Source organism: Musca autumnalis, unplaced genomic scaffold (assembly GCF_047663935.1).
Source record: "Musca autumnalis isolate F117 unplaced genomic scaffold, ASM4766393v1 scaffold_1, whole genome shotgun sequence".
NCBI classification, from domain to species: domain Eukaryota; kingdom Metazoa; phylum Arthropoda; class Insecta; order Diptera; family Muscidae; genus Musca; species Musca autumnalis.
In genome coordinates, this window is record NW_027411644.1 from 11,737,495 (window position 1) to 11,763,645 (window position 26,151).

Consider the following 26,151-nt stretch of genomic DNA (forward strand, 5'->3'; position numbering starts at 1 on the left):
TATTATTGTTGTTATTGTTTGTTGTCTTCATTGTCTTTTACTGCAATTAAAAAAAAAAGTAGAAAAAAGAGCAGAAAAAAACTTCCTTTGGAATTTTTAGCATAAATGTTATGGGAATTCCGTGAAATGTTGTTTATTTTATTAATGGCTGCTGAACATGAAACAAATTTTAAATTTCGTTATTTAGTTTGGCTTCTTGTTTCGGTATGTTTTGAGATGTGCCTTTTTTTGAGGCATAGAAAGAATGACATGTACGTGCATTCAACATGTGTGTGTGTGGGTAGTTAAATAATGTTTGTAAATTCCTAGAGGAAATTATAAGAAGTTTGTGATGCGAATTTGATACGACAAGCACTGTGAGCACAAACGAAAATTGATAATTAGTTAATATTTTATTCTTTCGTATTACGTCTTAAACACTCAACAGAGACCATGTTTTATATAATTTCCAATCCTCTACATCATACGAATATATAGCTATGAATGTGTAATTTGATGGTTTATTGATATCATGAAAATATACGTCCTAGCAAAAATTTGGGAGCTACTTGACAACCGAACCGACTGCCGAACCAATTGACACTTTTTTCGCTTGTTAATTCTTAAACAAATCTTGAAATTTTATTTTCCTTAGTTGTTTACATTCCAGTCAAAATAAAAAAACTTAAATCAATGGTATCCTTGAAAATGTTTTAATTCTCCCCATCTCTCTCTCTATTATTACATGATGTGAATAATTTCACGTATTCATATGTACTCGTACATATGTACAAATATGTTCTTATGTACTTCATCTTAATCACTTCGAGTGTTTTCAATGATTGACAATGGGGAAATTCAATTATTTTCTTCAAAGTCATCAATTTTTCCATTGATATTGAAAAAGTTTTGAGTAATCGCATTACCCTTACCCCACATTTATACGAGTTTCTGTGTCCATAATGTAAATGTAATTAAAAACACACGGACACAAAAGATCTTAATTTTAAATGAAATTATTTTTAAAGTGGGCGAGGGTGTCATCGGGGCGAAGGTGTCATGATTAGCATGCATGCAACCTAAAATGCCTGAATCCGAACAAAATATCAAAATTTTTCGCAAAGGTGCAATATAAGGGCATATATCCGATCGTTTTTAAATGTTTTGCAGCATCTAAGGTGTTGCTCTGGACTTGTCCACGTGAGGGACTACGACAGGGACAATGTTGCTGCATGCTGTGTGAATACAGTCCCCAGTGAGTCGTCATCGGATTACGAAACTCCCTCGTCGTCTGATTATGAGACTCCCCCGCAGTCCCCTCGACAACAACCGCACATGCAGCCTTTAACATCAGCCGTTGTTGTCCCAATCCCGGAAAATGCATCCTTTTTGCAATTTAATTGCAATGGACTTCGAGGTAAGATCGAGGAAATAGTAGATTTCATGAGCCGGAGAGTTATCAAGGTAGCTGCGGTGCAAGAAACCAAGCTCAACAACAACTGTAGCTTACAACGTTGCGATGGTTACAACGTGCTAAGGAAGGATTGCACCAGAAGTGGAGGTGGGGGATTAGCTTTCCTATTGCACCAGTCTATCCAATACAGACCTATCACGCTTGAGCCTGTCTCTAATGACCCGTACATGGAATATATGGGGGTAGCAGTCAGGTGCCGAGATAGAGTTGCTGAACATATTCATCCCGCCGAGAAATAGCTGTATCTCAGATTACGTGCCTAACATTAGCCCGCTTTTGGAAGGTCATAATCGTCTGGTCCTGGGGGATTATGAGGGATAATGCGCATAATGAGATGTGGCATTCGGCCCTCGGAAACGACCAGAGAGGTACAGCGCTGGCTGAACAGATTGACAGCTCTACGTTTTGCAGGGTCAATGAGGACGCCCCTATCAGAATCAGCTCGCCAGACATAACCATCGTGTCACCTGGTCTGACAAATGACTTTACCTGGCAACCCGTCATTTACCTTGGATCAAACCATCTCCCCATAATTGTCTCCATTAGCAGACCACCCGATTTCATTACCTCTGAACGCCGCACATTCGTCAATCATAAGAATGCTGTTTGGCCGGGTTTCAGAGAGTTCACCAATCACCGCTTCAGAGAACTGCCCAATCCTTCTGATGTTCTGGTAGCGGATAGAACGTTCCGAGACATCATCACTACTGCTGCAGCCGCTCGCCATATCCCTGCTGGTTGAATACCTGAAGTAAGACCAAACTTCCCAACAGAGGCGACGGGATTAGCAAATGAGTTTGGTGAGATTCGTCGAACCAACCCCAATGACCCCAGAGCTGACACTGGAAGTTAACAGGCTGGTCGGCGAACATAAGCGGAACAAGTGGTTAAATCATCTGAAGAGTTGCAACATTGGAGCCGGTATAGGTGAATTGTGGGCAACGGTTAAGTCACTCTCGAACCCTGGAAGAAGGCAAGATAGGACCTCAGTCACGTTTGGCGACGTTACGTAGACTGACCCGAAGAGGTGCGCAAGTTATTTCAATCGACAGTTTGTCGAGCACCCCAAAAGTGGCAGGGCGAAGAGTATTACGTCGCATCAGATCTCTTCCTGCCGAGGAGGAACCACCACAGTTTACAATGGATGATGTTGCCAATGCCATCAGGAAATCATCCAAAGCGTTGGGCCCTGATGGAATCTCCATGGTAATGCTGAAGCAGCTGGACGAGCCAGGAGTGGAGTATCTCACTAAAGTTCTCAACTTGTCGCGATCCACCCTCATTGTTCCCGAAGTCTGGAAAATGGGCAGGGTGGTCCCACTACGGAAGCCCGGCAAGGGTGCCAGCTAAAATGAATCGTACAGGCCGATTTCGCTTTTGTCGCCCGTAGCAAAGACCCTTGAGGCCTTGGTCCTCCACAGTATCAGAAATAGCTATCAAGTTGCCGATCATCAGCATGAATTCCGTAAGCAGCACGACAACTGCGCCGCACGCCAATACCACACATATTTGCCAAGGACTCAACCAGAGACGGCCGTGCGATAGAACAGTGATGGTGGCGCTTGACTTATCAATAGCCTTTGATGCAGTCAGGCACTTCACGCTGTTTGAGGACATTGACCAGACAACCCTCCGGCCAAGCTTGAAACGTTGAATAGTCAATTATATGTGTGGACGCCAGTCGTACTTGGAATTCAGGAACAAGAAGTCCAAACCCCGTAGAGTGAAACAGGGAGTTCCCCAAGGTGGGGTGACATCTCCGGAACTGTTTAACCTCTACCTCTCCTGTATTCCGCTCACCCAGACCCCATCGAGATCGTAACGTATGCGGATGATAGCACGATCCTGGCGTCAGGTACCTATCCTGATGACATCTGTGAGAGACCGATCTTACCACCTTTTTCCATTCGAGGAAAATGCAGATTTCCGCCACAAAATCAACAGCCACTCTGTTCGCCACATGGACAGCGCATTTTGGAAGAGAATTGAATGTCGTGGTCGACGGTAGCAGAATTCCGACCATAAACTGCCCCAAAATTTTAGGGGTCACATTCGACACTACTTTCACGTCGTGCGCGCACGCCACAGCTAGCTGCGACAAACTGAAAAGTTACAAGAACAAGGTCCTCAAGTCCCAGCACTTGGGGTGCAAATAAAGAAACCTTGTTGACCACATATAACGCAATAGGTCGGTCTGTGGTAAGCTATGCGTCACCAGTCTGGTCGCCGAGATACGAATTGGAAAAAGATTCAAACTTGCCAGAATGCCGCCCTGAGAACAGCAACATGGTGCCTTCTCAAATCTTCAGTGGACCATATACATGAGGAGGCAAAGATTCTTCCAGTAAAGCAACACAATGAGATGCTTTTGTTGCAGTACCTGCTTGGATGTTACCGTGTAAGCCATCCCAATCACCATCTTGTGGGTAGGCCCGACAAATTCAAGCAGATCAGGAAGGCAGATCCATGCTCTAGAAGGAGAGTTCCAACTATACAGGAGAGAACCCCTAGATCAACAAGCATATCAAGCAGGTTTAAATAGTATTGACACGGATGCAGTTGCCAAGGACTTAAGCAATTATAGTGTGCAAAAAGTCCTCGAAATACATCCACCATCTATTGCAGCTGAGGAGCGTCAGCTGCCACGACAAACTAGAGTAGTTTTGGTTCAACTACGCTCGGGATATTGCAGTCGCCTAAATTCTTATTGGGCGGAAATCGCCGCGCCGTGCAAGACATCTGCCCAGTATGTGGCATGGGCCCGCACGACACAAAACACCTTTTCAACTGCCCAGCCAAAACTACTCATCTAAGTCCAGTGCCCATCGAAGCAGCCACTTTCCTGGAACTGGAGATAGACCCAGAGCCAGATTGAACAGAAGAACGAACATACACACATTATAACAAACACTGTTACAACAACAACGTCATATTTTATCCAAACTTAGTTTCAGTTCGAAGATGGGCAATGCCGGTCCACAAGGTAACGTCGACTGATACTTTTTTACTTGTTTTTATACCCTCAGCATTTATGCTAACGAGGGTATATACACTTTCATACGGGCAAAAAGTGCCTCATCGAAATAATGGTTTTAGACCCCAAGTATGTTTGGACGAAATGTGTTTCAGACAATTTGGAGTCGATTGAGCAATGTCCATCCGTCTGTCTGTCTGGCTGGAGCTCACGATAACTCTCGAACGGATGAACTGATTCAGTTCAAATTTTGGCTTTCGAAATATTTTGCCCAAACTTAGTTTAAGTTCGAAGATTGGCAATATCGGCCCACTCCTTTCGGTACCTCCCCCACAAAAGTTCGAAAATGTTCGGAAAATTTGTGAGCACGATCACTCTTGAAGGGAGTAACCGATTTGGTCCATACTTTGACCATCGTAAAATGTGTACCAGACTTAGATAATGTTTCAATATAGACTCAATTGGCGCACTCCTTCGGGTACCTCTCACACAGAATTTCGGATAAGTTCAGTTTAGGACCTGCTCTCGAATCGCTTTGTTTTTTGTTTTAGCAACTTGTATTCACTGTCCTCCATACGACAGTACAAGTTTCATTACGGGCAAGTCGATACTTCCTGAGAAAATAGCCTGAAAGTTGCAAAATACCCCCCTATGACACCGTGTGAGGTGGTTGGAGCACAAGAAAACTCTAGAACGATCTGCCGATTCGGTCAAAAATTTGGCCTTAATAATATTTAGTTCAAACATAGCTTTAGTTTGAAGATAAGCCATATCGGTCCACTCCTTCAGGTACCTCCCCCACAAAAGTTCAAAAATATCCGGAAATTTTGTTCATACGGTAACACTTGAAGGGAGTGACAGAATTGGTCCATACTTTACACATCCTAATATATGTACTAGATATAGATCAGGTTCAAATATGGACTATATTTGTCCACTCCATCGGTTAAACCTCCTAAATACATACGATTTTGGGGGAAAAATTGTTTCAATATACACAGGCTGAGGGTATATCTCTGTCGGCAAAGCCGACTGATACTTTTTTACTTGTTGTTTATTTATTTATCAGCAAAGCCTAATGACTCTTTTTTACACACAAAGGACCAAGTTTGTTGATAGATTTTTGGAGAGGTGAAAATGGGCCACTTATTGTGTGCCTCATGGTAGCTTTCTTATCTACTCCCTCATGAAATAAAATTACTTTAATTAATTAATGTAAATCATATGCTGAGGGTAATTATCTGACTTGTTTTTGAAATACAAATTATCTGGCTCTCATATCTCATGGAACAATTAAGATCAATTTTCTAATCTTCTTACAGAAACTTTCCATGTCCACATTAGCTGTAACCAGCATGTGTGTATGTATGGATGGATGTCTGCATGTTGGTTACAGCTTCATGTTAATTGGCATACAAATATATTTCTGTTTCGTTGTGTTTTTTTGCATAATCCGATTATTCCAAGCTTTACTCTAATATTTGCAAATTAATTCGTTGTTTGAAATTCGCCTCAGTAAGCCTCTTTGAAAGGGCAACTAAAAATAATTATTACAACAACAGGTCATGAGACCAATTTTTTTATTTCATGAGACCAATTTTTCTTACTTACAAAAATCTTAAAAATTAAACATTATTTTCAAATAAATCTTAAATTCTGAAGTTAGATTAGGCTAAGCAGAATTATTGAATATTCTCCGTTTTAAATTCATCTGCTTTACTTTCCACCTAAAGACAACCTATGACATGACAGTTCGACCACATGTCGTGGCATAAAACAAATAAACGATTTATTTTAATGTCCCTAAACGTTGGGGAAGCATTAACAGTTCGTATCACGTAAGCAACTTTGAACATCTAAATGCCCACCATGGAGCATTTTTTTGTTATCCTTGAAACGAACCATGAACAGCCCATTAGATGACCACCTACCTCTGAGAGGGAGAGAGAGGTCAACAGATAAGAAGCCTCCAACAAGAATTTCCCTCCCCAACCAAAGAAAATAGGCTTACGTCGGAGAATCTTAATAACAAATGTAGGCATCAGTCAACATAAGTATGTGTGTGTGTCAATTTAATGTCGACATAATTGAATTGCTTATTTTCTATCCGAGATAGAAAACGAAACAAATTTGAAGTGTTATTTGTTTGGTTACACTTCCATCTGTCGGATAAAATCTTGGAGTATTAATTACATTATTTGTTATCAATGATCAGAATTCACTTAATTGGATGGATTTCGATGAAAAAAGGATTTTAATTACACATATTCTTGGAAATAATTTAAATTATTTCCTCATCACTTATTTACTCTAAAACAAAATATAGGAATTCTTTTTGGTAAAAAATCTCTTATAAGTGGGGCTTAAAAATAACTACTACTTCTCATTGCTTCCTGTTCATCATAAACTAAACATCATTTCGGGTGTCCAAGAATTTTTCCCCATTACAAGGTCAATGTATGTTTGTAATGTGTCTATTGATTTATTTACTTTCATCGTCAGCTGTTTTAGCTGAGGTTAATTATCGACAAATTTTAGGTTAAAGTTTGTTCAAACAAACTTTTGGACAAATAAACAGAAAACAACAACAAACAAATCAGTAAACAATACTTAACTTTTATATTAATACAAACAACAACAACAACGATAATAATGGCCACCTTTTGGAATTAACTAATGAAGAGAATGAGCAGAGAAGAGCCTGTTTGTTACTTTTTTTTATCAACAACAAGTTGTAAGAAGTTGAAACAATACGCCAATGAAACCCAAAATAAACTCGAACTTTGATTTATAGCTACAATGCAGACACCGCAAAAGTATTTGAAAAAAAAAATCATTCAGTCCAATGATTTATGTGGGCGTGAAAAGGGATTATGAAAGGAAAACAGGTGGTGGTGATGGTGGGGGGTGGAAATGTCTTGACCAATGGCTATTAAAGATCAAAATAATAAATCCAAAAAAAAAAAAATCCTTAATGGAATGCAAAGAAATATGGATCAAACCCACCTACACGGTGCCATTGGCTTTGGTAGAGGTCAATTACAAAGAAAAAATACTAACGAAGAACAGACCTGCTGAGATGCTATTAGAGGAGTAGATACTACTTTCTTCATTTATTTTTAGTGACTTTCCCATGAAAAAATATAAATGATATCCAACAAGTAAAGAAGTATCAGTCGGATTTACCGTCAGCCTATGTGAATTGAAACTTTCATCTAGGGACAGATCGAATGTCTTTTCAGAATTTTGTGGCCCTTTTTGGACATTTGAACTTGCAGACAAAAACTGGATTAGGCTTAAAGTTCAACAGTGTTGCGGTACTTTAAGGAATTGGCCGACATAGTCCATTATGGAAGTAAATCTTATTTTTGAGTCATATCTTTTTGATAGATATTGCGCCCTCTAGTCACTTCAGTGGGTCATCGTATAACTTTTGGACCAGTAAGCCAGGACGCATACTGGAAAACGTAATATGGCTGTAAGCAGGACCACAACGTACAGACCCTAAACTGCACTTAGACACAAATGTTGAACTTTTGTGGGGGAGGTACCATAAGGTCATAAGATCGATATCGGCCATTTTAGAAGTTAAACTAAATTTTGACAAAATATCAGGAGATCCAAAGTTTTGACCAAATTGGTTGCCCCGTTCAAGAGATATCGTGCATACCTTTTTAGTGACGTGCTTTAAATATTGGGGGAAAGTACCGGAAATTCTTGCCCACCTTCGAACTGAAACTAAGTTTGGACAAAATGTGACAAAGGCCAAATTTTGGATCAAATCTGTTGATCAGTTCGAGAGTTATAGTGCTCCCCAGCCACTACATATGGTGCCATAGGAACTTTTTACACCTTTCGGGCAGTTTTCTCAAGAAGTATGGACTTGCCCCTGAAAAAACTTTTACCGTCGTAATTGAGGCAGCGAATAGAAGTTGCTTCACAGTGATTCGAGAGCAGGTCTTAAAGTGAACTTATTCGAAATTTTGTGTGGGAGGTACACGAAGGAATGGACAAATATAGTCCATATTCGAACCTGATATACAGCTGGTAGATATAATAGGATGTGTAAAGTATAGAGCAAATCGGTTACTCCCTTCAAAAGTTATCGTGCGCAAAATTTTTCCGAACACTTTTGAACTTTTGTGGGGGAGGTACCTGAAGGAGGGAACCGATATGGCTTATCTTCGAACTTAAACTAAGTTTGGACAAAATATTATGAAGGCCAAATTTTGGACCGAATGGGCAAATCCGTTCGAGAGTTATCTTGCGCTCCAACCACTACACACGGTGTCGTAGAGTTTTTTTGCACCTTTTAGGCTATTTTTTCAGGAAGTATGTACTTGCCCCAGATGAAAATTTTACCGTCGTATTGGGGGGGAAGGGTGTGGATGCGGTAAATACAAGTTGTTACAACAAAAATCAAAACGTATCGAGAGCAGGTCCTAAACTGAACTTTTTCGGAATTTCGTGTGGGAGGTACCCGAATGAGTGGACCGATTAAGTGCATATTGGAACCTCAACTAAGCCTGGTAGACATTACAAAGTATGGACTCCATTATGTATCCCCTTCAAGAGTTATCTTACTTACTTAGTTGGCCCATTACAGAACATTTGTTCCATAGACCGAACTAAGAAAAGATCTCCATTCCTCTGTTTTTCGCTTCACTTTTTGGAATACCGCGCCTTTTCATTTCTTCATCCACTTGTATGCTCCATCGAAGCTTAGGCCTGCCGATTCTGCGTGCACCGCCATGTGACATGTATTCATACATACGCCTTTTTAGCGGGTTCATCATCGCTCATTCTCATGATATGGCCTAGCCAACGCAATCGTTGCATCTCGATACGTTTAACTATATTCATGTCTTTGTATAGCTGATATAGCTCGTGGTTCATACGACGTCGATATTCAACGTCAACGCAAATCGGCCCGTAGATCTTTCGAAGAATTTTCCTTTCAAACACACCAAGCACTGCCTTATCTGCTTGCGCAAGTACCCATGCTTCGGAGCCATAAATTAGCACGGGTAGTATCAGCGTTTTGTATAGTGTTATTTTTGTTTGACGAGATGTGGCTTTGTTTTTGAATTGCTTACTTAAACCAAAGTAGCATCTGTTGACCAATACAATTCTTCTTATTATTATTTGGTATTTTCGCCGTTTACCGCCAGACCCACTTTCGCAGATTCTGCTTCGACCTTCCTAAAGGTATCAGTTACTTCCTTTACTGATCGTACCATGATGTCTATGTCATCAGCGTAAGCAAGTAACATGTGGCTATTGGTGTAAATTGTGCCATTTATTTTGACATTTGCATCTCGTATTACCTTTTCCAGCAAAATGTTGAATAGGTCACACGAAAGGCTGTCTCCTTGTCTGAAACCTCTTTTGGTACAAAATCTTCGGAGAGGTTCTTTCCAATTTTAACTGAGGATCTAGTATCAGTTAAAGTCATCATACAAAGCCGGATGAGCTTTGCGGGGATACCAAATTCAGACATTGCATGGAATACCTTTGATCGGAGGGGACTGTCGAATGCTGCTTTATAATCGACAAAAAGGTGAAATGTGTCGATCTGCATCTCTTGGGTCTTCTCCAGGATTTGCCGCAGGGTAAATATCTGGTCAATGGTGGATTTGCCAGGTCCAAAGCCACATTGGTATGGTCAAATAATTTCGTTGGCCATCATATCCCTGACACTATCTTATAGACAATAGGGAGAAGACTTATCCCCCTATAGTTGGAGCATACAGTCTTATCTCCTTTCTTGTGGACGGGACACAGGATGCTCAGGTTCCAGTCGACGGGTACGCGTTCTTCCTGCCAGATGGTGCTAACTAGCTGATGCATACAACTTATCACCGCGTCGCCTCCGGTTTTAAACAGCTCGGCTGGTAAGCCAACGGCTCCTGCTGCTTTTTTATTCTTCAGCCGGTTGATTGCTGTTTTTACCTCATCTTGGCCCGGCGGTATACATTCTATACCATCTTCTGGGATTGGATCTGTGGTATCATCGTCTTCGCTACTATTGGATACCAACAGATTGGAGAAATGTTCCTTCCATATCCTGAGCACGCTATCTGTATCTATTACCAGATTACCTTGCCGGTCTCTACAGGAGGATGTGCCTGTACCTATGCCATCTGATTGATGCTTCACTCTTTGGTAGAATTTTCGGACTTCATTCTGGCTCCTGTACATCTCGATTTTTTCACACTCCCGCTTTTCCATCTCTCTCTTTTTCTTGCGGAAAAGGCGTTTCTCTTCTCTCCTTTTCTCCCGATATCTCTCGTGCGCTACGCTACTGATTGTAAAGTAGCCCTATATGCCGCATTTTTCTCTTCGGTAGCAGCACGACACTCCTGGTCATACCATGAATTCCTTTGTGGAGGTCTCTGGAATCCAAGACTGGATTTTGCGGCTGTTTGCATGGAGTGGGCAATATTTTGCCATTGTGTTGTTATGTTATCGGGACAAGGAGTACTCGCGTTAAGCAATTGGGCTAGTTGAGTGGAATATGCTGTGATTTTAATGTCATGGGCAGGGCAACGGTCATATGTTTCTTCTAAGCTCTCGTAAAATATATCTTTGATCTGTTCGTCCTTTTCTTCAGTGGGAGCATGAACGCAAATAAAGCTGATGTTGAAGAATTTAGCTTTTATTCGAATTGCAGCAAGTCTTTCATTCACTGGGGTGAAGCTTAATACCAGATGTTTTAGTCTCCGACTAACTACGAATCCGCAACCAAACTCATGTTTTACGTCATGGCAGCTATAATACAGTGCGTCACCTTTAGGTGTTGTTGTGACGCCTTTCCCAATCCATCGTATTTCCTGTATGGCAGTAATATCGACCTTGTACTTTTCAAGTACGTCTGGCAATGCGAAGACTGCACCTTCTCTATAAAGAGTGCGAACATTTCAGGTGCAGATTCGCAGATCATAGTCCTTAAAACGTTTGCGGGGTTCGTCAACTTTAGACGGGTTTGTTTTTCTTTTCTTTCGTTTTTTCATAGTAGGCTGTTTTTTCTAGGGGAGGGTTACTAACCCGACGCCCAAACCCAAGTTTTTAACGTTCTTATGGGTGAACGCGCGGCACATGTTAGCTCACTACCTTTAACGGGTGTTAAAGCCAGTTCCCCAGGTGACACCACGGGGAGGTCAGTGTCCACTTGAGATGAAAGAGGGACCAAGATAAATCCTGAGCTTTGCCATGTTAAAACCGGTCGGGACCGTTCCTTGGTATCTTCCATCCCCTACGTCACCCGTAATATTTGAACGCTAGCTTCAATTCCTTTGGCTGCTAAGGTGAACACCCTAACTGGATAGTCGGCCAGTCTGACAGAAGTTTACAAATATTTTATGGAATTAAAATTATTATTTTGATTTGTTGACATGACACAATTAATATTGCCTCCATTGAGTGGTACAGGATTAACTTATGACGAGTCTACATTTCTGAGGATTCAGAATCCAACACATTGACACAACACTTAACAAAACCCCAGGCATATTAAGCTTTGTACCCTTATAAATTGTTATATCTAAATTGACATGATTGTACATGTTTAATTCCACAAAAAGTTTCCATTTGCTTCGTAAATTTGCAGTAATCTCGTAAATTATAACCTAATTGTAATGTTGAGTTCTTTTATAGAGAGACTTTTAGGAATTGTAATTGTCCTTGAAACATATTTTTTCTGTTCATCCTGTCACACACATAGGCATTCACACGCAAAAAAGCACACAAAGCCACCCGTCACTTGGGAATGCCCCAAAAGTCAGTTGGTGTGGCGGGGTACGTCTGTTTTTTATTCCCATATCATGACTTAACAAGGCATTGAAAATGTCCTGACTGTCCGTCCGTCCGTCTGTCTCACCATGCATGGATGGCTAGATGATGATACACACAATTACAAATATAATGAACATTGTTCATGCTTCCTTCCCAAACAGCGCGACATAACTGTTGTTTTCAAATAATTTCAACCGTCCGTCCATTTGGTGTATTATTGTTGTTGTGTTGACAACTCTCTATTAAAGGTATCTGTTTGTCATGTCAAGTGTTGAATGTTTGAATACTTAATGACCCGCTTGTTGACATACATACGAGTATGTACATTTGTATGTATGTACGTACGTATAAAGAGATGAAGACATGTTAACATTGGCTGAATGTTACTAAAGTGACAGTTGTCATTTGAACAATCTTTCTGTCTCTTAACTGACATTGATATTAGTTTGTAAATAATAGGCATGGAGGGTAACGATAGGGAGTAAACCGATGGGAGGTTGTAAGGCGAAATTTCAAACAAGGACTATACTACTCAACATGAGCTTTCAACGGATCAAAATAAACACGAACATATAAAAAATAATAAATAAATAAAAAATATAAATAAATATATATATAAAAATAAATAAATAAATAATAAATAAATAAATAAATAAATAAATAAATAAATAAATAAATAAATAAATAAATAAATAAATAAATATATAAATATATAAATAAATAAATAAATAAACAAAAAAATATATAAATAAATATATAAATAAATAAATAAAAATTAAATAAATAAAAATTAATTAATTAAATAAATAAATAAGTAAATAAATAAATAATTAAATAAATAAATAATAAAAATATATATAAATAAATAAATAATTAATTAAATAAATAAATAGAGAAATAAATAAAATAAATAAGTAAATAAATAAATAAATAAATAATAAAAATATGTATATATATAAATAAATAAATAAATAATAAAAATATGTATATATAAATAAATAAATAAATAAATAAGTAAATAAGTAATTAAATAAATAAATAAATAAACAAATAAATAAATTAACAAATAAATAAATAAATAATAGATAAATAAATAAATAACTAAATAAATAAAAAAATAAATAAATAAACAAATAAATAAATCAATTAATAAATATATAAATAAATAAATAAAAAATAAATCAATAAATAAATAAATAAATACATAAATAAATGTAAATTATCAACTCTGAAAGACGATTTCAAAATTTTAAAATTTTAGATTGAATTAGACCTATATAGTTCATGTTCGAACATGATCTAAGATTAAGGAAAATATAGTGAAATATATCTCCAATGAACGAAAATTGAACTTGAGAGAGGAAAACATACGAAAAAAGTTTGAAAATGGACATTTGATTGGGGCGTTTGGCTACGTCGGTGTATTTTGTATTTCTTGACGTCTCCAATGCAATTCGATATTATCCACTTTGTAATTATTTCCCCAAATATTCCAATTATTTGCTAATCTTTCTTTCTCTAACTTCCCAGATAGAAATGTTTTAATTTAATATTGTCTTGAAAATTAACAATATTCGTTTAGTCTATTTATTAATGCTGATCATTCCAAAGCGTAGTAAAACGAAGCTACTAATTAAGTCAGTCGCTCATTATAAGCGAAAGCGAAATCATGGGAAATGGCTTAGAAAAAATAAAATTGTAATTATTTTAATAAGAGGAGAGAATAAAAGTAAAAAAAATAAAATTGTATTTTCATTCATTTCATTCTCTTTGTCTCAGTTTACACCAATGTTCTATGTCTGTATGTGGGTTGCAATATTGCTGCTGCCTGGTTATCATCACCACCAACGTTGTCATTCATTGTCAAGGCTACTATTTTATTGCACACAACAAATTTTCACATAAAAAAAAAAATAATAATAATAATAATAACTTCATTTAAATGCTTTAACATTCATTCCCTTTAATATTTATTTAAATGAAAAAAAATATAATAACTTGTTTTCATAATAAATTCTGAAACAATTCCATTTAGTTAATCACCCATTTGAACATTCTCCATGAAAAGTCTCTAAAGGAAAGCTTCGGAGAAAAACAGAAAAAAAGAAACAAAGTGAAAACATAGCATAACTTGCACGTGCTCATATTTTCGCCCAATTGTTTTAATAAACAAAAGCCTCGACAAAACCATAACAAAAACAATAATCAATCATTCAGTCTTCAGTCATTCACTCGCCTCTACAGCGCAATTTCATATTTTGCATTGAATTGAATTTTCTATTTACAGTTGTCAGACACACTAAGTACTTTCGTAAACATGGCCGCCGTCGTAGCACGCACACGTTTCTGGCGAAATTGTAATCATCAATTGACACCTAAGGGTCTATTGTGTAAAATTAATAATATTCATATTCAGCCAGTGACATAACATGATCATGTGATGTGGATTTGTTAAAGAATATTTTTCAAGGACCATCAGAGCTATAACCATGGATTTTTTAAAGAATATTTTCAGGGCCATAAACGTGTATTTTTAAGAAATATTTTCAGGGATTTTCAAGCACATAAACGAAGATTTTTTAAAAATATTTTTTTGGAGACTTTCAGAGCTTTAAACGTGGATTTTTAAAAATATTTTTCAAAGACTTTCAGATCATTAAACGTGGATTTTTTTAAATATTTTTTCAAAGACTTTTAGAGCTTTAAACGTGGATTTTTTTAACTATTTTTTCAAAGACTTTCAGAGCTTTAAACGTGGATTTTTTAAAAATATTTTTTCAAAGACTTTCAGAGCTTTAAACGTGGATTTTTTAAAAATATTTTTTCAAAGACTTTCATACCTTTAAACGTGGATCTTTTAAAAATATTTTTTCAAAGACTTTCAGAGCTTTAAACGTGGATTTTTTTTAAAATATTTTTTCAAAGACTTTCAGAGCTTTAAACGTGGATTTTTTAAAAAACTTTCAGAGCTTTAAACGTGGGTTTTTTAAAAATATTTTTTCAAAGACTTTCATACCTTTAAACGTGGATCTTTTAAAAATATTTTTTCAAAGACTTTCAGAGCTTTAAACGTGGATTTTTTTAAAAATATTTTTTCAAAGACTTTCAGAGCTTTAAACGTGGATTTTTTAAAGAATATTTTTTCAAAGACTTTCAGAGCTTTAAACGTGGATTTTTTTAAAAATATTTTTTCAAAGACTTTCAGAGCTTTTAACGTGGATTTTTTAAAGAATATTTTTTCAAAGACTTTCAGAGCTTTAAACGTGGATTTTTTAAAGAATATTTTTTCAAAGTCTTTCAGAGCTTTAAACGTGGATTTTTTAAAGAATATTTTTTCAAAGACTTTCAGAGCTTTAAACGTGGATTTTTTAAAGAATATTTTTTCAAAGACTTTCAGAGCTTTAAACGTGGATTTTTTAAAGAATATTTTTTCAAAGACTTTCAGAGCTTTAAACGTGGATTTTTTAAAGAATATTTTTTCAAAGACTTTCAGAGCTTTAAACGTGGATTTTTTTAAAGAATATTTTTTCAAAGACTTTCAGAGCTTTAAACGTGGATTTTTTAAAGAATATTTTTTCAAAGACTTTCAGAGCTTTAAACGTGGATTTTTTAAAGAATATTTTTTCAAATACTTTCAGAGCTTTAAACGTGGATTTTTTAAAGAATATTTTTTCAAAGACTTTCAGAGCTTTAAACGTGGCTTTTTTAAAGAATATTTTTTCAAAGACTTTCAGAGCTTTAAACGTGGATTTTTTAAAGATTATTTTTTCAAAGACTTTCAGAGCTTTAAACGTGGATTTTTTAAAAATATTTTTTCAAAGACTTTCAGAGCTTTAAACGTGGATTTTTTAAAAATATTTTTTCAAAGACTTTCAGAGCTTTAAACTTGGATTTTTTAAAAATATTTTTTCAAAGACTTTCAGAGCTTTAAACGTGGATTTTTTAAAAATATTTTTTTCAAAGACTTTCAGAGCTTTAAATGTGGATTTTTTAAAGAATATTTTTTCAAAGACTTTCAGGGCCACAAACGTGGATTTTTTAAAAATATTTTTTCAAAGACTTTCAGAGCTTTAAATGTGGATTTTTTAAAAATATTTTTTCAAAGACTTTCAGAGCTTTAAAAGTGGATTTTTTAAAAATATTTTTTCAAAGACTTTCACAGCTTTAAACGTGGATTTTTTACAAATATTTTTTCAAAGACTTTCAGGGCCACAAACGTGGATTTTTTAAAAATATTTTTTCAAAGATTTTCAGAGCTTTAAACGTGGATTTTTTTAAAATATTTTTTCAAAGACTTTCAGAGCTTTAAACGTGGATTTTTTTAAAATATTTTTTCAAAGAATTTCAGAGCTTTAAACGTGGATTTTTTTAAAATATTTTTTCAAAGACTTTCAGAGCTTTAAACGTGGATTTTTTTAAAATATTTTTTCAAAGAATTTCAGAGCTTTAAACGTGGATTTTTTAAAAATATTTTTTTCAAACATTTTTAGAGCTTTAAACGTGGATTTTTTAAAAATATATTTTTCAAACATTTTTAGAGCTTTAAACGTGGATTTTTTAAAAATATTTTTTTCAAACATTTAAACGTGGATTTTTTAAAAATATTTTTTTCAAACATTTAAACGTGGATTTCTTAAAAATATTTTTTTCAAACATTTAAACGTGGATTTTTTAAAAATATTTTTTTCAAACATTTAAACGTGGATTTTTTAAAAATATTTTTTTCAAACATTTAAACGTGGATTTTTTAAAAATATTTTTTTCAAACATTTAAACGTGGATTTTTTAAAAATATTTTTTTCAAACATTTAAACGTGGATTTTTTAAAAATATTTTTTTCAAACATTTAAACGTGGATTTTTTAAAAATATTTTTTTCAAACATTTAAACGTGGATTTTTTAAAAATATTTTTTTCAAACATTTAAACGTGGATTTTTTAAAAATATTTTTTTCAAACATTTAAACGTGGATTTTTTAAAAATATTTTTTTCAAACATTTAAACGTGGATTTTTTAAAAATATTTTTTTCAAACATTTAAACGTGGATTTTTTAAAAATATTTTTTTCAAACATTTAAACGTGGATTTTTTAAAAATATTTTTTTCAAACATTTTTAGAGCTTTAAACGTGGTTTTTTTAAAAATATTTTTTTCAAACATTTTTAGAGCTTTAAACGTGGTTTTTTTAAAAATATTTTTTTCAAACATTTTTAGAGCTTTAAACGTGGTTTTTTTAAAAATATTTTTTTCAAACATTTTTAGAGCTTTAAACGTGGTTTTTTTAAAAATATTTTTTTCAAACATTTTTAGAGCTTTAAACGTGGTTTTTTTAAAAATATTTTTTTCAAACATTTTTAGAGCTTTAAACGTGGATTTTTTAAAAATATTTTTTTCAAACATTTTTAGAGCTTTAAACGTGGTTTTTTTAAAAATATTTTTTTCAAACATTTTTAGAGCTTTAAACGTGGTTTTTTTAAAAATATTTTTTTCAAACATTTTTAGAGCTTTAAACGTGGTTTTTTTAAAAATATTTTTTTCAAACATTTTTAGAGCTTTAAACGTGGTTTTTTTAAAAATATTTTTTTCAAACATTTTTAGAGCTTTAAACGTGGTTTTTTTAAAAATATTTTTTTCAAACATTTTTAGAGCTTTAAACGTGTATTTTTTCAAACATTTTCAGAGCTTTAAACGTGGATTTCTTCAAACATTTTCAGACCTTTAAACGTTGATTTTTTAAAAATATTTTTTCAATGACTTTCAGAGCTTTAAACGTGGATTTTTTAAAAATATTTTTTCAAACATTTTCAGAGCTTTAAACGTGTATTTTTTAAAAATATTTTTTTCAAACATTTTTAGAACTTTAAACGTGGATTTTTTCTAACATTTTTAGAGCTTTAAACGTGGATTTTGAAAAAATATTGTGCGATGGATTTTCAGAGTTATAAACGTGGATTTTTTAAAAAAAAATATTTTGTCAAGAGCTTTGAGAGCCGTAAACGTGGATTTTTTAAGAAAATATTTTGTCAAGAGCTTTGAGAGCCGTAAACGTGGATTTTTTAAAAAAGTATTTTGTCAAGAGCTTTGAGAGCCATAAACGTGGATTTTTTTAAAAAATATTTTTTCAAGAGCTTTCAAAGCCTGAAACGTGGATTTTTTAAAAAATATTTTTTCAAGAGCTTTCAGAGCCAGAAACGTGGATTTTTTTAAAAAATATTTTTTCAAGAGCTTTTAGAGCCAGAAACGTGGATTTTTTAAAAAATATTTTTTCAAGAGCTTTTAGAGCCAGAAACGTGGATTTTTTAAAAAATATTTTTTCAAGAGCTTTTAGAGCCAGAAACGTGGATTTTTAAAAAATATTTTTTCAAGAGCTTTTAGAGGCAGAAACGTGGATTTTTTAAAAAATATTTTTTCAAGAGCTTTTAGAGCCAGAAACGTGGATTTTTTAAAAAATATTTTTTCAAGAGCTTTTAGAGCCAGAAACGTGGATTTTTTAAAAAATATTTTTTTAAGAGCTTTTAGAGGCAGAAACGTGGAGTTTTTAAAAAATATTTTTTCAAGAGCTTTTAGAGCCAGAAACGTGTATTTTCTAAAGAATATTTTTTGAAGGACATTCAGAGCCACAATCTTGGATAAACTTGGATATTTTAAAAAATATTTTTTCGGGGATTTTCAGAGCGATAAACGTGGGTGTTTTTTTTAAATATTTTTTGGAATATTTTCAGAGCCGTAAAAGTGAATTGTTTTAAAGAATATTTTTCAGGGATTTGCAGAGCAATAATAGTGGATTTTCATATAATTTTTTTAGGTATTTTCAGAGCCATAAATGAGCATTTTTTAAAGAATGTTTTTATAGGGATTTTCAGAGCCATAAACGTGGATGTTTAAAAAAATTGTTCGAGGGATTTTCAGAGTTATAAACGTGGATTTTTAAAGAATATGTTGTTAGGGATTTTCAAAGCCATAAACGTGGATTTTTTAAAAAATATTTTTTCAGGAGCTTTCAGAGCCAGAAACGTGGATTTTTTAAAAAATATTTTTTCAGGAGCTTTCAGAGCCAGAAACGTGAATTTTTTCCAAATTATTTTTAGGGGGTTTCGTAGCCATTAACCTGGATTTTTAAAAAATATTTTTTAGGGATTTTCGGAGCAATTAACGTGGTTTTTTTAAAGAATATTTTTCATGGATTTGCAAAGCCATAAAAGTGGATTTTTTAAGAATATTTTTCAGACAGTTTCAGAGCCATAAACGTGGATATTTTTAAGAATATTTTTCAGACAGTTTCAGAGCCATAAATGAGGATTTTTTAAGGATTATCAGAACAACAAATTTGCATTTTTTAAAGAATATTTTCAGGAATTTTAAGAGGCATACACGAGAATGTATTTTCAAAGATGATCAAATCCAGAAACCTAGATTTTTTAAAAATATTTTTACAAAGACTGTCAAATATATGGTTTCACTTTTTCCCATGAGAGAAGCCTCCCATTGTTTTTTCATTCATTTGAAATGTCTTTTTAATAGTTTGTTGGAATAATTGAATATTCATAGAATAACACTTAAGCCCCCATAGCTTTATATCTCCGCTTATGTGAAATATGAACATCTATTACCAGTTTTTTATTGCCGTCTGTCTGTCTCATTTCTATTCAAATTTCACTATTCCATTGACTAAAGTTCATTAGACCTACAAACTAAATTCGACACCATTGTCGTGTTACTACCTCGGTTGAGACTAAATGTCTGCAGTTGTTATTGTTGCTCTGCGTTTAACAAAAATATTGGTCATATTGATGGCTTAAATGGCCGTGACTCATTTATAGTTTTGTTATCGCCTTTTTGATGATGATTTCAAAAAATGTCTTCTCCACCACAATTAAATCAATGTATTTCGTTTGCCATGTAAGTGTTCTTTGTAAATAAATGTAAATATTTGTGCAAAATTTTGAATAGAAAAAAAAACATGATGAACTTTGAACAGTATTGATTGACAATTTGAGAGATGTATTTTTTGGAAAAGATGATGGCAATGTCCTTGTGCCAAATAAAACTATTGACAAAAGTGTTTTGGAATCTTAGAGTTGAATAGCATTTTCAAGAGTTATTGCTTTCAAGAGAGAGGGGAAGAGACAGTTTAATAAACTAATAAAAATTAAAAATTTACGATTTTGTATTGATTAGAAAAACATATTTGGGAAAACATTGAACTATCTTAAAACAAATTATTTGCTTCGTTTAAGTTTGAATGCAATTCGTTGTTTATTAAATGCGAACTTAGGGTGTAGGAATGTATTCCCAATAGATTATTTATAGTACTAGATGGGGGATATTGCGCGACATAGAAATATAAATATATAATAACATAACAAACTACAACAATATAAAAAGATCAAAGGTCGACAAAAATATAATCAGAAATATATAATAAAGATTTCTGCACCCGTTTCGACAAGAAGAAAAGAATTGACAATTTTGTGCGTCATGTGTTTCTTTCATTCATTGCAAGTGTTTCATTTGCAAAATTATTTATTTTGCCATAATTTCCATCAGCACAATTCTCTAATTCTATCCTCAGCAATATTCCTCCATTTTACTTGGAAAACATAATTATCTTCTTGTGTGCAAAGGTCTAGAAAAAAAAAACAATTAACAACTGCTTAGGAAATATATTTCTGGAAATTCGAAATGAATGCCTTGTTGTCTATTTTTGCTACTCGCTTTAATTTACATGAAATTCTATTTTAACATCTCATTTTTCTCTCCATGTCTTTCTTATTCCTGACCTTGACTCGTGCTCTGGATAGTCTCTTAAGATTTCAATTGTCACCAACATTGACCCCTTTCCCGTTTCCTGGCAGAAATTACTGTTTTTTATTAGCATCCTTGAAGTTTGGCAAAAAAATTGGGAGAGAAACCAACACAAATTTCTTTTGTATTCCTGTGACTATTTACTGGCGCAGGCATAATATGGTTAATTTTGTACGTGACTTATTGTTTTGTTTTATTTTTAAGAAAAGAGCACACACACAAATGCTCTGCAAGACATGTTTAGATTCAATTATTCTATTCGAAAAAAGTTAAGACAATAAAACCCGAAAAATGCGTAATCAGCAATTTGTTTAAGCCTCATCAGAAGAGATTATTTAATTGCACGAAAAAAAACTATGAAGTGCAAGAAGCGTGGGATTTCCCCGGAAAGTATCAAACCAAAACATAAAGAAAGGGATTTTTTGAAGAATATTTTTTTCAAGGTGTATAAGAGTCATAAACGTGGATTTTTTAAAAATATTTTTCAAAGACCATCAGGGCCATAAACGTGGATTATTTCAAGAATATTTTTCAAGAGCAATCAGAGCCATAAAGGTGGATTTAAAAAAAAAATGGACCATCATCAATATTTTTTCAAGGACCTTCAGAGCCATAAACGTAGATTTTTTTAAAGGACCATCAGAGCCATAAACGGGGATTTTAAAAAAAAATATTTTTCATAAACGTGGATTTTTTAAAAAAATATTTTTCATAAACATGGATTTTTTAAAAAAATATTTGTCAAGGACCTTCAGAGCCATAAACGTGATTTTTTCAATGACCATCAGAGCCATAAACGTGATTTTTTCACTGACCCTCAGAGCCATAAACTTGGATTTTTTAAAGAATATTTTTAAAAATCATAAACGTGGATTTTTTTAAAAAAAATAATTTTCAAGGACCATCAGAGTCATATACGTGGATTTTTTAAAAAAATATTTTTCAAGGACCTTCAGAGTCATAAACGTGCATTTTTTAAAAAAATATTTTTTAAGGACCATCAGATTCATAAACGTGGATTTTTTAAAAAAATATTTTTCAAGGACAATGAGAGTCATAAATTTTTTTAAAAAATATTTTTCAAGGACCTTCAGTGTCATAAACGCGAATTTTTTAAAAAATATTTTTCAAGGACCATCAGGATCATAAATTTTTTTAAAAAATATTTTTCAAGGACCTTCAGAGTCATAAACGTGGATTTTTTAAAAAAAATATTTTTCAAGGACCATCAGAGTCATAAACGTGGATTTTTTAAAAAAATATTTTTCAAGGACCATCAGAGTCATAAACGTGGATTTTTTAAAAAAAAATATTTTTCAAGGACAATGAGTGTCATAAATTTTTTTATAAAATATTTTTCAAGGACCTTCAGAGTCATAAACGTGAATTTTTAAAAAATATTTTTCAAGGACAATAAGAGTCATAAACGTGGATTTTTAAAAAAAATATTTTTCAAGGACCATCAGAGTCATAAACGTGGATTTTTAAAAAAAATATTTTTCAAGGACCATCAGAGTCATAAACGTGGATTTTTAAAAAAAAAATATTTTTCAAGGACCATCAGAGTCATAAACGTGGATTTTTAAAAAAAATATTTTTCAAGGACCATCAGAGTCATAAACGTGGATTTTTAAAAAAAATATTTTTCAAGGACATTGAAAGTCATAAATTTTTTTAAAAAATATTTTCAAGGACCTTCAGAGTCATAAACGTGAATTTTTTAAAAAATATTTTTCAAGGACCATCAGGGTCATACATTTTTTTAAAAAATATTTTTCAAGGACCATCAGAGTCATAAACGTGGATTTTTTAAAAAATATTTTTCAAGGACCCTCAGAGTCATAAACGTGGATTTTTAAAAGAATATTTTTTCAAGGATCATCAGAGACACAAACGTGGATTTTTAAAGAATATTTTTTCAAGGATCATCAGAGACACAAACGTGGATTTTTAAAAAAAAACTATTTTCATAAACCTTGATTTTTTAAAAAATATTTTTTTCTAAACGTGGATTTTTTAAAAAATATTTTTTTCTAAACGTGGATTTTTAAAAAATATTTTTTTCTAAACGTGGATTTTTTAAAAAAAGTTTTTTTCTAAACGTGGATTTTTTAAAAAATATTTTTTTCTAAACGTGGATTTTTAAAAAAAAATATTTTTATCTAAACGTGGATTTTTTAAAAAATATTTTTTCTAAACGTGCATTTTTTAAAAAATATTTTTTTCTAAACGTGCATTTTTTAAAAAATATTTTTTTCTAAACGTGGATTTTTTAAAAACAATTTTTTTCTAAACGTGGATTTTTTAAAAAAAATATTTTTATCTAAACGTGGATTTTTTAAAAAATATTTTTTCTAAACGTGCATTTTTTAAAAAATATTTTTTTCTAAACGTGGATTTTTTAAAAAATATTTTTTTCTAAACGTGGATTTTTTAAAAAATATTTTTTCTAAACATGGATTTTTTAAAAAATATTTTTTTCTAAACGTGGATTTTTTAAAAAATATTTTTTTCTAAACGTGGATTTTTTAAAAAATATTTTTTTCTAAACGTGGATTTTTTTATAAAATATTTTTTTCTAAACGTGGATTTTTTAAAAAATATATTTTTTTAAACGTGGAATTTTTATAAAATATTTTTTTCTAAACGTGGATTTTTTAAAAAATATTTTTTTCTAAACGTGGATTTTTTTAAAAAATATTTTTTCTAAACGTGGATTTTTTAGAAAATTATTTTTGATAAACCTGGATTTTTTAAAAAATTATTTTTCATAAACGTGGATTTTTAAAAAATATTTTTTTCTAAACGTGGTTTTTGTAAAAAATATTTTTTCTAAACGTGGATTTTGTAAAAAATATTTTTCTAAACGTGGATTTTTTAAAAAATATTTTTTTCTAAACTTGGATTTTTTAAAAAATATTTTTTTCTAAACGTGGATTTTTTAAAAAAATTATTTTTCTAAACGTGGATTTTGTAACAAATATTTTTCTAAACGTGGATTTTTTAAAAAATATTTTTTTATAAACGTGGATTTTTTAAAAAATATTTTTTTATAAACGTGGATTTTTTAAAAAATATTTTTTTCTAAACGTGGATTTTTTAAAAAATATTTTTCAAGGACCGTAAAGTGGATTAAAAAAACGTGGATTTTTTTAAAGAATTTTTTCAAGGACTATAAACCTAGATTTTTTTAAGAATTTTTTTTAAGGACTATCAGTGCCGTGTATTTTTGAAGAATATTTCTTCATGGTCTTGATTTCTTCGTTAGACCCAATAATACCTATTGAGGGGTTTAAGACCAAAGAATGTCTCTTGAGGTTTTCAATAGAGCGATGAAGATCCCTTGATGTCTTTGCTATCTCTGATAGACTGACTCTTTAGGTCTCCAATGGACAGAAGAAGACATCTTGAGGTCATCGATAGACAGGATAATACCACTTGAGATCTTCGATAGACCGAATAAGAACTCTTAAGATCTCCTACAGACCGCATAAGACCTCTTGAGGTATCCTATAGGTAAGAGAAGACCTCTGCAGTCTTCTATAGACCGAAGAAGACTTTTGAGCCATAAAGATGGATTTTAAAAATATGTTTTCAATGACTGTCATAGCCATAAGCCAGACTCTTATGGTAGTTTCCTTAAACGCGGATTTTTGAAAAATATTTCTTTCAAGGACTATCAGAGTTATTAGTTTTGGTTTTTAAGAATATTCTCAAGAGCAGTCAGTGCCATAAATATAGATTTTACAAAAAAAAAAAAAAATAAATAAATAAACAAGACATGGGGTTTTCAATGAATATTTGTTCAAAGAAAATAAGATCCGCTTTTGTAAGAATGTTACTTTAAAGGGCTATCAGGGCCTGGATTAAAAAAATATTTTTCAAGACTATCTAAGCCATTAATGCTGATACTTAACAATATTTTTATAGACTATCAATGCCTATCAAATTTTAAAACTGTTCTTCATATGTTTTTTTCATTGCAGGCTGAATCACCTCTTCTGCCTTCGGCCAGAGAGACTTTCGCTGGTGAGGCCACCGCAACAAGTAATAGCACACCATCACCCACCACTCCCACAATAACCCCGCCCACCCTTATAACAACAACCGGTCAATTGAATACCTCAAGAAACATATCACCTATATTAATACCCGAATTACCTGCCACACCTTCCGAATATACACCCTCACCACAGTATCCGAGTCGAAAACGTTTCTCCATACCCAGTTTGTTGCCCAGCAGTTACGGGGCCGGTAGTCGACGTAAGCTAAGCATTGAAAGCATCACTCAACCCATCCAATCGCTGTTGGGCATAAGTGAGGAACAATGTCGACGAAGGAATTCCCAACCGAACCTTAGAAGATTTCGCAGCCGAACCGATTCCAACTATAGTCTCGATCAGCGAAAACAATCCGGCCAATTCTATTCAAAATCCCCTTCCAGAAAACATTCACACAACTATAATCTCTATCCGAAGGATTCATTTTACAATTTAGAGGGTAAAGCACCAAGGCTGTCGTCAAAAATGGATAGCAAAGTGGATGCAGTGGGTCGGGTCACTGGCGAGTGGGGTAAATGGCAGTTGCGCACGGTACTGTTGATATTTTTGTGTAAAATACCCTCCTCATGGTTTATGGCCTGTATCATCTTTACGGCGCCTGCACCCAGACATGGTGAATTCTTTTGCAAACCCCCACCCACAATAGGAGCTAAAAATCAAACAGCATGGATCAAAGTTTCACATCCGCAAAAAGAGGAGGTGCAGGATCACGAATTTGCCATAGATTTTTGTAATATCTATAAGGATGCTCAGGAACATGCTCATCACTACTTTAACTATGCCCATCAGGAGGATGAACCCAGGGTGTGGGAAGAACCCGAATCGATGAAATCCGACGTAATACCCTGTAAGGAGTTTCAACATGAGGCAGAGTTTCATTCGATTATAACGCAATATGATTTGGTGTGTTCGCGGGATATTCTGGTGTCGGTAACGCAATTCTTCCATTTGTTTGGAGTGCTGACGGGTGGCATTCTGGCAAATCATTTGTTGAAATAGTAAGTTGTGGATTGCAAATTCGTTAAAATTTACTTATTTAACTTACTTTATTTCGTTGCTTCTTT

The 26,151-nt window shown here is 33.3% G+C and overlaps 1 protein-coding gene across 3 annotated transcripts in view; it reads left to right on the forward strand.

Annotated features, from left to right (window-relative positions):
* LOC141393046 (organic cation transporter protein) overlaps positions 1-26,151 on the forward strand; it is a 149,925-nt gene that overhangs the window by 114,723 nt on the left and 9,051 nt on the right. For all 3 annotated transcript variants that reach the window (XM_073966009.1, XM_073966001.1, XM_073965993.1), the window contains one exon: positions 25,013-26,085. In XM_073966009.1, coding sequence (XP_073822110.1) covers positions 25,013-26,085 — 1,073 coding nt within the window. The remainder of the gene's footprint in view (positions 1-25,012; positions 26,086-26,151) is intronic.